Below are 13230 nucleotides of genomic sequence, written 5' to 3'. Positions count from 1 at the left end.
CAATCAGAATTTTAGAAATGTTCCTTTTAAGGACAGATACGAACAAAGTGCTTGAATACATTCTTATATTGTTTTCTATGACACAGATAAAGCTAGATATTGGATATTCCATTCCGAAGAGGTGATCGTTACAAGCCATTTTAAAGTTTAAATTACACTAAGCTTTAGGTTGCAGCATTTACTAAGTTCATTGCCTTTGGTAATATTATTGGATTGTAATAACACACAGAATGCAATGATGTATTCATTTATTATATTAGATCTTATTAATGTTTTAAAAATTTAGAAATGAAAAACCATAGACTTTGAATTGACTTATAAATATGCGTTAGTGTAAACATTTGCATGAAAGAAAGGCAGACCAAAGCACATTCCTTCCACTTGGTCCTTTCTTTAGTTTAAGCAAGATAGATAATTAAAGATAATTTCTGCAGGCAAAAACCCTGTTTAAGATGCAGACATGTTACAGTTACATCTTTGAAATACCTTTTATATGTGAATGTTCAAGGCTGGTTTATTTGATGTAGTGAGGCAGTAGTTAACATTTAGAATGTGCTAAAATAGTATGACTGCATTTAAGTTCAGTACACTGTCTTAACATAATAGGAAGTACTCCCTGGTAAGAGAGAAATGATAATATGTTTTCATTATCATAGACGTACTTACATAAATGGGTGGGTTGCTGAAATCACTAATTAGAAGCATATTGGTAAAAATTATTTAAATATTAGTTTGGAGATATGCACTTCAGTGAATTCATTATCCGTTCTTCATCAGATCTTTTTTTTAAGCCAGGGGTCCAAAGTGCTTGGTTGCAGTGTTGGGCTGTCTGAATTTCTGCTGTTCCGTGTGTTTACACTGAATGCTATTACGGCTGATTTTTCTGGAATAACTTTTTAGAAAGTGTGAGGAATTGTTTTAAGAAAAGGAGAAGAGGGCTAAGAAGTCACAGAGCATATGTGGGCAAGCTCTTTGCATTACTTCTTGGGTCCTGCTGTGTCTCTGAATGCAGCCTTTTAGAGATACTTTGAGAAATATGTGAATTCAAGTGGTTTCAGAAGTTCTTTAAAAAGAAAAAAATGGAAGCTCTGTTTCACTTACCATGAAGCTTCTTTCTCAGTGGTCCTGGAGTGGGTCAGTCCTAGTAGTGAGGACTGACCCACTACCAGGTCCACTGGAGAAGGGACAAGTGATTTTTAACAATTCCCTGTTCTCTCTAGAGAGCTCCTCAAACTGTTCATAAAAATTCCTTGACCACCCACCCACCCCCGGGAGAAAAATTTTAGGGGTTTAGTGGGGAGCTGGGAAATCACAACTTACATGGGGGAAGGGACATTACATCTACTAAGCTGATGTTCCCAGATACAAGCACTGGCATCTCTAGTTAAAAGGGTCAGGTGATATGAAAGACCTCGACTTGAGACTCGAGACAGCCTCTACCAGTAGATAACAACGACCTTGATGGATGAGTGGTCAATATCAGTATAGGGCAGCTTCATGTGTTCATTTGGCACAGAGTTCACTGGCTACTATGGATCTAACCCCTTGTCTAAATCTGTGATTGAACGTTTCTTAATTTCTATCTATGAATTACTAATGCTTAATAGTTTTTTTTACTGTTAATTATTTAAATTGATGAGAATATTGTTGCATATAAGCAGCATACAAATTCTGTATTCCTCCTGAAGCCAAGAAAATGAAATACATTATGTACTTCATATGCATAGAACACCCTACTATAGGCCATGAGGCTCAAAGAAAAATATTACTCACCATCTATTTTAAAGCGTTTTTAACTATGGTTTTTATTGTAATTGATCTGTTTTAATAATGTTGTACATCGCCCGGAGGGACTGGGCGATTCACAAATACAATATATGAATAAATATAAATAATTTTTAAAAAATCATCCAGATCATGCCCAAATCCTTGAATTCTCCCTAAGTAACTCTTTGAATGCAAGCCCATGTGACAATAATTTCCTCAGTGCATGTATTATAATTGCATTTCAAAACAAAATGATGGATTCTGTCATATCCAGGGTGAAAAATTGAAATTAGCATAACCTGGCAGTTATTTAAATATGCTATGATTTGTTTTGAAAACAGATTTAATGACATTCACGTTCCCATTCGTCTTGAATGTGTGAAATTTGCTAGTCACTGCCTTATGAATCATCCAGATCTAGCAAAAGATTTAACAGGTAACAATAAGTTTAATCTGCCTAAGAAGTGAAATCCATCACAGTTTTTATGTTCTCTTTGTAATAAAATCTGACTGCTGTTTTGTGGTTTCAAAAAATCGTAGGATGTTTTTGAATGACTGGTATTTTACAAGTTTGAGACTGCACCTTGTCCTGCCACTGAGTTTATCAGAAGTCCTTCCCTATAAAAGAGTGAGATCAGTAAAAAGAAGTAAATTCTTACAGCTTTTTTAGATGAAGGAGTAGTAATCAAAATTACATTTAATAATTGGTATATAATCAGTATAGGTCATGAGTATAGTAGGTACTTTACAGGCAATGGAAGATGATAGCATTAAGCAAAATAGAAATACTTTTCATTAATGAAAATAGATAAATCTTGTGTTTGTGCTCTCTCTCTCTCTCTCTCTCTCTCTCTAATACAAATAATGTTTGCATGAATTTTTACTGTTACCATTTCAGGTGTTCACTGTATAGAAAAGGAAACATAATGATTTTATGTTTTTGTTATGTGTGGTTCTTTCCATCACACATTAAGTTGATTGTGCATAATAATGTGTGCTTTTTTCAATATATTGATTGTCTACAGTTTCTAAGAGCAAGTGGCTATTTGTCATAATTGTAGTTGTTATAAACCAAATTGGGGGGGATTGGTGAACGGAAAGGGTGATGTATTGCTGCAGTTAGCATTGATTCCCCCCCACCCGTGTGCTAGGAAATTATCATGCAGAAGGGGGGAAAGCCCTTTAACCCATGTCTACACCCACAACTGCTATTGGACAAGACCCCCCTCGCATCACCTATTTTCATGAGTGAAAATATTTTATTAGGGTTTGTAGGGATCAAGTGCCGTGTTCTACTGGAGAAAGTTTTCCTTCCAGACGTTTCGTTCTCAGCTGCGGAGAACGTCCTCAGTGGCATTGCAGCCGGAGCAGGCGCTCAGACCTTCTTGGCTGCTGTGCATTGAGTGGAGCCAGGGCGAAAATATTTTGTTCATCATATGTTTTATAACTAGTTTAAGATGAAATGTTGTATTTTACATGCCTCTGTATCTCATTCTCTAGGACCAGTATTCTTACTGCAGTCTGTTAATGATATTCTGTTTAACTAGATATGCTTACTTAAGGTGTCTTCTCTGTGCAGAATATCTTAAAGTGAGGTCTCATGACCCTGAAGAAGCCATTAGGCATGATGTTATTGTATCAATAGTTACTGCTGCTAAGAAAGACCTTCTGCTTGTCAATGATCATCTACTTAACTTTGTGAGAGAAAGAACACTTGACAAACGGGTAAGTCATTATGCCAGTTACATAAACTAAAAGTCTAAGAATGAGCACTTTATTAAACATATTAAAAACTTTTCTGCTGTTAAAATCCATCACAGAATTGTTGAATTTTGTATTCACATATTGTGTTTGTTAATTCTATTATGCGTCTTTTGTATTTCTGAAAATATGGCGTTACTTAATTTTGAAGCACAACAGAATTCTTCTTTCTGCAAATTCCTTTCTTTTAAATGCATAGAGTTTGTAAGAAATCTACATTCTCATCAAAAGATGCCAGACACAAGTGCTTTCTGTGACTCAGTTCAGACCAGGGTTTAACTCCACAAAACAAATCTTGGAGTATGTGGTTTCTTCTTTCCCCCTTGCATGCTGAGCATGCAAACTGGATTTTCAGTACAGCAGCAGTATTGGTTCATCTGTTGAGGAGGTGGAACTTGACTGTTGATTCAGAATCCCTCCAAGTAGGAATATCTAATGTTGAGTGTTTGGATCTCAAGGTGGTTGGCCCCTAGGTTAGGTTAGAGGTCCTGTTAGAGTACTGACTACTCTCTGTCTGGGCTGGTAGAGGTGGTGTAATTTGGTACTATGGACCGCTAGGCTTTTAGTCCAGTGGGATTATAATAATAATTATACTAAGGCCACAGTGGCCTGCCTCTTACCACTCAGTGAGGGAGCTTTCTTCCAACTTATTTGTCTCTTTCCCCAATTGGAGGAGCCATGTAAATTGAAGAAAGGCTTCCGACTTTGCTGGAAAGTGTAGTAGAACACAAGCTTCTGATTGGTGCAGCTTAAAACTTCATGACTAACATGGGTCTTTCCCAAAAAATTATGAAGCAGGCATATAGCAGGTTGCACTCTAGATTTGGTATTATCTGCTGGACAGATTGGTACTGGGGTGTGAGTGACTTGTGGACCCATCACTGCCCATTGAGTTCAGTACTTAGAGTTTTGAAATGTACAAGTATGGACAAGAAATTGGATGGTTGATGCATCAAGTCTGATGGTTTGGAATGGAATTCTGAGGAAATCTCTGGCTGACAAATCTGGTTGGTGTTGTGTCATCTGGCTAATTCCTGAGATACTTACTCTGGCTAATTTCTGGGATACAGAGATGGCCTGATGTAAACACTTCTAAATGTTATTGCCTGCTGACTATATTGGCAACTTGGTATACTTGGCAGTTGGGATGCAATGCATCTGCTTTAACAGTGACCTAGAATGTAAGCTAAGGAAAACAGAGACCAAATATGACTTCATTTGAAGGCCTGTTCTATGCAGGTGTTAAAAAACCCCCCTGCAGTTCTGCAGTTGGTGCCATCTACTCAGTGCCATTCAGTGAAACTTCTTTGTATGGCAAGACAGCTTCTTTGTATGGAGTTATCTTGTGATCAGTCATAATCTTCAAGTGCTTGCTATGCCATATTTGTGAAGCATTTTTACTGATAAAATTGGTCCTCTTTACTGTAATCTGGGCTCCATGTTGAATGCAGTTTTTTATTACTATCTTGTTGCTGTTGCTTGGATCTCTTTCAGCTGATGCAAAGTATTTGGACAGGTATAGCTATCACCTATGTGCCACCTCTGGCCCCTCTAAATTTATGGTTGTTCCATATTTTTTCTTGTTTTAATCTGAACTTGACTGCTTTATTGGGCTGTCTTTGAAAGTTCAAAAACTTCATATTATACAGAATATGCACATTTAGGGTTTACTACAGGGAATATATATTTGCTGTGTTTAGAGAGATCAACTGTCTTCCCACTTATTTCCTGGTACAGTTGTGCTGTTTTTTTCCTATAAATCCCTAAAGCAGAGGTCTCCAGCCATTCTGAGCCTGTGGGCATACTTGGGATTCTGACACAGGGTGGAGGGCATAGCTACAAAATGGCTACCACTGGAAGCAGTGCCAAGCGTATGATGGCTGCCACAAAAGGCAGAACCAATCATAAACTGTCAGGGAGTGAGATCATGCATAACTCTTAATAATAACTTTTTGACATTTCAGGCAGAAGTGCTATTTAACAGGATTCTTTGAAAAATTAACATATTGTTATTTTCTTGCATACACACAGTTTACCTTCAGTTAGTGCAGTGAATTTCTTTGTGGTATGGTGGCACCTGTTTCCATAAGAACTTTTTAAAAATCTATGCAGCCAACGAGATTCCCACTGGCCTATTAGAAACACAGATGGGTAAATACCCCACCTGGTTTCACCAACTTTCTAAAAAGGCCTGATGGGTGCCAGGAAAGTTGTTGGCTGGCACCATGTTGGGGACTAATGCCCTAAAAGGTTTGGAACCAGGGCATTTGAATAAGTGCACTCTCACTTTTGAGTATATGTTAAGGTTTGCTTGAGTATGCCTTGTGATATTAATCAAAAGTCCTTTGCTGGATTCTTGAACCTTTTCCTGAAGTTAGTCCATCGGACATAGACCATTTACTTGAGTTGTGCTCTGTTCATGGGCCACTCTAGAAATGCTGCATTGCTATATTTATTTACATTTTTTTATTCTACTCATCCTCCAGGGAGCTCAGAGCACCTTATGCCATTTTCCTCTCATCCATTTTATCCTCACAGTCACCCCCAAGAGGTTAGACTGAAAGACAGTGACTGGCCCAAGAACACCCAGTGAACTTCATGAATGAACCTGGATCTGCTGTGTCCTTAGAATGGGGGTGGGAATGTTTCATTTGCTTAGGTCTGTAATGGGTTTTTCTGAGTTACTGTATTATGGCTTTGGTTATATTTTGTAGCTCCTGTGTTTGTTGTAATGTTTAAATGGCTTTACTTTCTTGTATTGATTATGCACTTATGAACTTTTGAAAAATACCTTGAAATACCATATTTTGGTGAAAAGTGACAAACAAATTTTAAATAAATATGAATGCAGGAAACTGATGGGGGGGCTGCTTCTGAACAAACTGGCATTGCAGAATTTGAATGAAGTAAGGCTCCACCATTCTAATGGTGGATGACAAACCAGGTACATACCAGGTTTTAAAATCCTGACATAACTCAGCAACCAAATTATGGGTTGGGCATTCAGGCACTCAGACACCATACTAAACTGGATTTTAATCAGGCTGATAGAAATAAACATATTTAGACTTAAAACTAACATTTAGCTTTCTGTTTATATTTGTTTTTAGTGGAGAGTTAGAAAAGAGGCAATGATGGGACTTGCACAGATATACAAGAAATATTCTTTGCAGTCAGAAGCTGGAAAAGAAGCAGCAAAACAGATTGCTTGGATAAAGGACAAGCTGCTACATATATACTATCAAAATAGTATTGATGATCGGTAGGTTAGCTAAAGACTTGGGGGGAGGAAATACTTGCTTTCCTGTACATGTTGTGGGTGGCTTAGTGACCAGTAAAAAGGAAGAAGAAACAGCTTGGGCCACGGTTCAGGAAAGTGTTATTTAACTCCATGTGCCCAGGAGACTGCTTTTGAGTGGCACCACCTTAAGTGTCCACCTAACTGCTTTTGAAACTCAAGAAGGTAGATTATTTAAATCTTTGACTAAATTTATATACTTGCCTGTGTTGAAGCCTTAATGTATACGTGTATGTTTGTTTGTTTATGTAATTCATTCATTTGTACTCTGCCTTTCTCTCCAATGGAGACCCAAAGTGGCTTACATCATTCTCCTCTCATCACAACAACCCTGTTAGGTAGGTTAGGCTAAGAGAGTATTATTGGCCCAAAGTCACCCAGTGAGCTTTCATGGCATGATTTGGAATTTGAACCTGGGTCTCCAGAATACTAGTTAACACTCTTAACTACTACATCAAACTGGATCTGTGTAATCACATCCCTGTTTTAAACGTAAGACTTTTAAATAGCATGACTTCTTTAAAGAAGCTACTATTTGTTGTTGGCTATATAATAGTTTGTCATAAGATATGGAGAGATCAGTAGTTTACTATATTGTTTTAAATATGTTTAATTTGGAGGGATATTATGGATATGCTGTTTTGAAACCTATCATTCCTTAATTACAAATTTAATTATCAATTTAATACTTATTTTGACTGCTTAGTTTGACAATTACTCATCTATGCAATGAACATCTAATTGAGAAGATTTCTGACAAATCGCTCTATTTGTGTTTTATAAAAGCTGATGGCTGTTGTTCATGGTCTCTTTTTAGACTGTTGGTTGAACGCATCTTTGCTCAGTACATGGTCCCTCACAATTTAGAAACAAATGAAAGAATGAAATGCTTATACTATCTTTATGCAACCCTGGATTCAAATGCCGTTAAGTAAGTTTCATATGATAAATACAAAGTTCTAATTTATGTAGAATTAATGTGGTTGGTAATTTTAGTTGCAGTGTTGAATAATGTGCATCTTGATATTTTTTGGGGGGTGAGATCTATTTTGGAGTTCAGCTCTGCTGTAGTTGGCTTAACTTCATGAAATCACCTCATTTCTGATTTTCCTTTTATAAAATAATTACTTGATGTGTCATGCACTATGTAGTTCCCACTGGAATACATAGTGCATGACACATCAAGTTCCCACTGGAATATAACGTTTCCTCTTTAAGTGGTAGCTGGCTCCTGTGATCATGTGCTTTATGTACCTTGATTAAATACATGGACGAGCCCTAAGCTGTAAGAGGAAAAGCATGCAAAGCTGGAACCTTTAGCAAAGCAAAGTTTATAAATGATGCTTTGAGAAGAAGACAGAAGACTGCAGCTTTAAAAGATACTATGCTATATGTATCATATGTGAAGAATGGTGTAAAAATGGTTTCCTGGGTTCAGTTCCAGTGGGTATGGCCTTGTTAAGTGTGCTACAGTCAAAACAGCAAGGTCTTACAGTACATTGAAAACTAGAAAATTTATTGTGATGCAGACTTTGTGACCTGGATAGCCCAAGGTCTCATCTTATATCAGAAGATAGCCCAGTCTCATCTTATATCAGAAGTTAAGCAGGACTGACCCTGGTTAGTATTTGTATGGGAAACTCCCACTGAATAGCTCTTGCTTTAAAAAACTACAGGGTGGCAATGAGTTGGCTGTGACTTGATGGAAAAAATATTATAACATAACAATTTTATTTATATCCCGCCCTCCCCGCCAGAGCAGGCTCAGGGCGGCTCACAACAAAATTCCATACATTAGTTATACAAAATTTTTAAACAACTACATTAACAGTTTAATTAAAATTCTGATTAAAATCTAAAATTAATAAAATAGTATAATATGATATGTTAGTGCTATTTTCCGATGGCAAGTCCCCTAGCAGCTTCCCTCTTAGTTAGTGAAGGCCAGTCGGAAGAGGATAGTCTTGCAGGCCCTGCGGAACTGTTCAAGGTCCCGCAGGGCCCGCGTTTCCTCTGGAAGTTGGTTCCATAGGCATGGAGCCATAGTGGAGAAGGCCCGGTCGCGGGTGCTTTGCAGCTTCACCTCTTTCGGCCCGGGAATGGTCAACAGGTTTTTCCCAGCTGACCTCAGTGCTCTCTCGGGTTCATATGGGGAGAGACGGTCCCTAAGGTAGGCAGGTCCTCGGCCATATAGGGCTTTAAAGGTGATGATCAGCACTTTGTAACAAATCCGATATACAACTGGCAGCCAGTGCAGTTCGCGCAGCCCAGGCTGTATGTGCTCCCACTTTGGGAGCCCCAACAGCAATCTGGCCACCGCATTCTGCACCAGCTGCAGCTTCCGGGTTCAGTACAAAGGCAGCCCCATGTAGAGGGCATTACAGTAGTCCAGTCTCGAGGTGACCGTTTTGTAAGTTTTGTAAATCAGAACTTTTTTTATGCTATAAGCTTTGTGAGCCAGAACTTTTTCTTTAATGTGTCACACTTTAAAGGGATTTTAGAAGATGCCTAACAAACAGTGGAGAGGTGGGAGCAATCTGCTCCCACCTCTCCCATGTATTTGGATCTACCCAATGATCCCCAAATATATCCAGGATTCTTTCAGGACACCCTCCCCCCATTTTCCTGAGTAGGCCCGGATACATTTGGGATGCCGAAATCTTCAAAAATATCAGGTAGATTTTCAGCCTTGGTAGATTAGAATGCACACCCCCAGCCACAACTTACCCCATGCCGCCTCTTTCTCTGTTTAGATGTTAAGTAAAGACTTGAGTGTTTTTTGTCGCTTTTTGGTTAAGCCATTGTTGAGTCTTAAAAGTATTATTTGTTTTAAAAATTGTAATGTTTTTATCCAGTTGTTTCAGTTACTTTTAGTATATTAATATAATGTGTCAGTTGATTCAGTTGAGATCCATTTTGGTGAACACTAAGGAATGTGCAGTAGCTGTATTTTAAATACCTGGAAATTTTTATTAGGTAATCTGAAGCAGCAGGTAGCTACTTTTTGTTGATTATACAGGTTTAAAATCCATTATAACAATGGAGCTGGCATTCTAGCTTTAGATTTTTTCCAGAAGATCTCAATTTAGTCAGGCCTTTATACCAATAGTTTAACTCTGTTGTGGGATTCTCTCACCATGCATAACTTTTACATATTTCAGAAAGATGCAAAGATGGTTACTATTTTTTTAACTATTAGGGCACTGAATGAAATGTGGAAATGCCAGAATCTGCTGAGGCATCAGGTAAAGGATTTGGTTGACTTAATCAAGCAGCCCAAAGTAAGTTTATTTTCACTTTTACATTCTGTATGCATGAATCTCTCTCTCTCTCTCTCTCTCTCTCTCTCTAATACATTTTTAATTTGATAAAATTTTTAAGTTTTGCTTGAACTTCAAACCTTCAGTCAACATATTTGCCAGTGATAAAGAGATGCGATTATGAGAAAGTCAATGAAAAGGAAGCTTTTTCTGCTTTCTTTAAAAGAAATAACCCTGTCTGAATTAACAATGACCCTTTTAATATAATATCTTTAATATTACACTGTGATTCTAAAACAGACAAAATTCTTCTAAAGTACTGAGAAATAAATGAAAATAAAACTAGATGAAGAAAAAATCTGATGTCTCTAAAGCTGCTTGGTACCATGTATTAGTTTACACAAACCTTGAATAACAACAATGTACAGAAAATTAAACATGATTGTGGGGATGTGTTTCACATTTTAAGAGAAAGAGTATAGTTTCTGGTTTGAATTTTTAAAACTAAATTTCCAAATATGTGTATTGTTTAAAAACACAGTGATATTGCAAGGAACACTGACAGTTATGGGTGCATCAATGCTGCAGTGTTTTTGTAGGATACACTTCTGCTTTGAAGTGAGACAGAATATCAATTTACTATCTGCATTAATGAAATAGTCCTTGTTAATCTTTTTGGGATTGATGAAAAGGCATATTCCTTTTAAACCAGTGAGGTCATAAAGTGCAAAAACATGACTAGATTTTCATATACAAGTTTAATAAGAATGTTGAGATCAGAGAATCAGGAATAAAATCTAAATAAAATTCACAAAATTCAGTTATATGTCAGATGGCCAATTAATTATTGGAGTCAGGGTTTAAACAGACTTTTTCAAAATGGAACACTTTCTTTGTGTCCCACCATTTTCTAATCAGTTTTGAAATTTTAGTAAACATTAAACTTCATTTGATGAAATATGCCCATTTCATCTCTTTCCATAACTCCTTTATAGCAGAACCACAGAACTGAATTTGTGACTAAGGATGGGCATAGAGTAAAAAAATTGAGGTCCTTATAGGTTCATGACTTAAAGACACACTAGAATGGGGGTGGGCTAGAGAAGCCAAACCTGCAGTGAGTCTCCAGCAGGCTCCCCCTCTACCTCTTCTCCAAGTTTGGTAAACATTGGATTTAGGAGGGCTGAGTTATGGTCATTCCAAAGCAGGTGTCCTCAAGAAAGTGCTCTGTGGGGCAATCACAGCGGGAGATTCAGGAGCATGTCATACAGATCCCATGCAAGCTAGAGGCATCAAACTCACAGAGGACCTCCCTTGGGTGCCCCTCTAGTTGCCCTCCAACTTTGGTGAGGATGGGTGGGGGGCTTAGTAGGGCTCCCCCCCCAAAAAAAAAAGTTGCTCCCAGGAAATTACAGCCAAACCTTCTCCTCTGACTTGAGAGGTGTCACCCACCTGCCTGCTCATTGGGGACATTGTTCCTGTAGATGGGCATAGGAACTTTGGGTGTGGTCAAATAAGGTACTCGTATGGGTAGATGCTTGGATAGGTGGCTGTTGTTCCACAAGGTAGGTGTTGCGCTGTGAGATAGTAGGTCTGGGTTCATGAGGTAGATGTTGGTCCATTAGTTCCATTGGACTATGAGGTAGATCTGGGTTTATGAGGGGGTGTCATGAGGTAGATGTCAGTCAATTAGGTGGGTGCTACACAGTGAGGTAGATGGGGGGTTGAAATCATGAAGAGTCAGATGTGGAAAATGGAGGCTCTGAGGGGGGACAGAAATCATTACTACTACATTTCTGCTGGCATGACTGAAAGACATCTAGCATTCCTGACATTTCTAGAAAGTGTCAATGATCCCTCTACTCAGTTACATCTTTAATTACACTGGACTATCTATGGAGTGAGGTGAAATCTGAATTTATACTATCCCATTGCACATTCCTTTTTGTTGGTCTGGATCACAGGTATCTTTAATGTTGCCATTTCTACCACAAATGTGTAGCCAGAGGAGGGACGGTGGCTCAGTGGTAGAGCATCTGCTTGGTAAGCAGAAGGTCCCAGGTTCAATCCCTGGCATCTCCAACTAAAAAGGGTCCAGGCAAATAGGCGTGAAAAACGTCAGCTTCAGACCCTGGAGAGCCAATGCCAGTCTGAGTAGACAATACTGACTATGATGGACCGAGGGTCTGATTCAGTATAAGGCAGCTTCAAATGTTTAAATCTTGAGGCAGATGTGAATGTAGACAATTCTTGGGCCGGGGGGGGGGGGGGCACACAGCTTATGAGAAAGGGTGTTTCAAAATATCTTGGGGAGAGGGAGCATTAACTTAAAATTCCCAATGTGTGTGGGGAGGGGCATGGACAATATGTGGCACAAGCTCTTCTGCTCCACCAGACTTGAAATCAAGAAGAATCCATGTTGAACCATGACAGGAGGGCAGATGGTGGTGGCTGAGAGCCCCAAGACCAGCAGACAGTCCCTGAGGAGGGAGTTTCACCAGCCCTGGCTACACATTTGTGGTAGTAATGGCAACATTAAAGATACCTGTGATCCAGACCAACAAAAAGGAATAAGTGGAATGGGATAGTATAAATTCAGATTTCACCTCGCTCCATAGATAGTCCAGTGTAATTAAAGATGTAACTGAGTAGAGGAACCATTGACACTTTCTAGAAATGTCAAGAATGCTAGATGTCTTTCAGCCATGCCAGCAGAAATGTGGTAGTAATGACAACTTTGATCCATGGAATGTTGTATCTAAATAAGTGATCTGTGAAAGGGCTTTTAAAGAAGATTATGTGGATTTCTGACAGGTAATCAGTGCTTATGTTGCCTGGCTTTTCTGATAAGAAATGGAAGAGCTTAATTCCGAGAAATTGCCTCATTTGTGTTTAATCCTTTAGAAGACTTCACAGAAAGAACCTGACAGATTGCAACAGCAGTATTGGATTTTGTTCCCATTTAATCAGACTAAACTTGTTTGAGCTGTTTTGTAGGCTAGACCATGGTCTAAAACTTACTATAATTACAGTTAAAAGCATTAGCTCTCCATGTTTTGCAGTTGACTCTGAATTGTGAGCAGCTGAATATTTTAATGGCTGTTTTAAAGTTGAATGTTTACAGAAATTCAATGCAAGCTGGGG

The 13230-nt window shown here is 38.5% G+C and overlaps 1 protein-coding gene across 1 annotated transcript in view; it reads left to right on the top strand.

The window, feature by feature from the left end:
* The window catches only part of LOC132590527 (sister chromatid cohesion protein PDS5 homolog B), a 96536-nt gene that overhangs the window by 52621 nt on the left and 30685 nt on the right, over positions 1-13230 (top strand). Inside the window, exons 10-14 of the mRNA XM_060263441.1 lie at positions 2109-2203; positions 3347-3492; positions 6639-6790; positions 7644-7757; positions 10026-10107. Coding sequence (XP_060119424.1) covers positions 2109-2203; positions 3347-3492; positions 6639-6790; positions 7644-7757; positions 10026-10107 — 589 coding nt within the window. The remainder of the gene's footprint in view (positions 1-2108; positions 2204-3346; positions 3493-6638; positions 6791-7643; positions 7758-10025; positions 10108-13230) is intronic.

The sequence above is a fragment of the Heteronotia binoei genome, unplaced genomic scaffold, assembly GCF_032191835.1.
Source record: "Heteronotia binoei isolate CCM8104 ecotype False Entrance Well unplaced genomic scaffold, APGP_CSIRO_Hbin_v1 ptg000122l, whole genome shotgun sequence".
NCBI lineage: Eukaryota > Metazoa > Chordata > Lepidosauria > Squamata > Gekkonidae > Heteronotia > Heteronotia binoei.
This window is presented reverse-complemented; position numbering and strand designations above follow the sequence as displayed.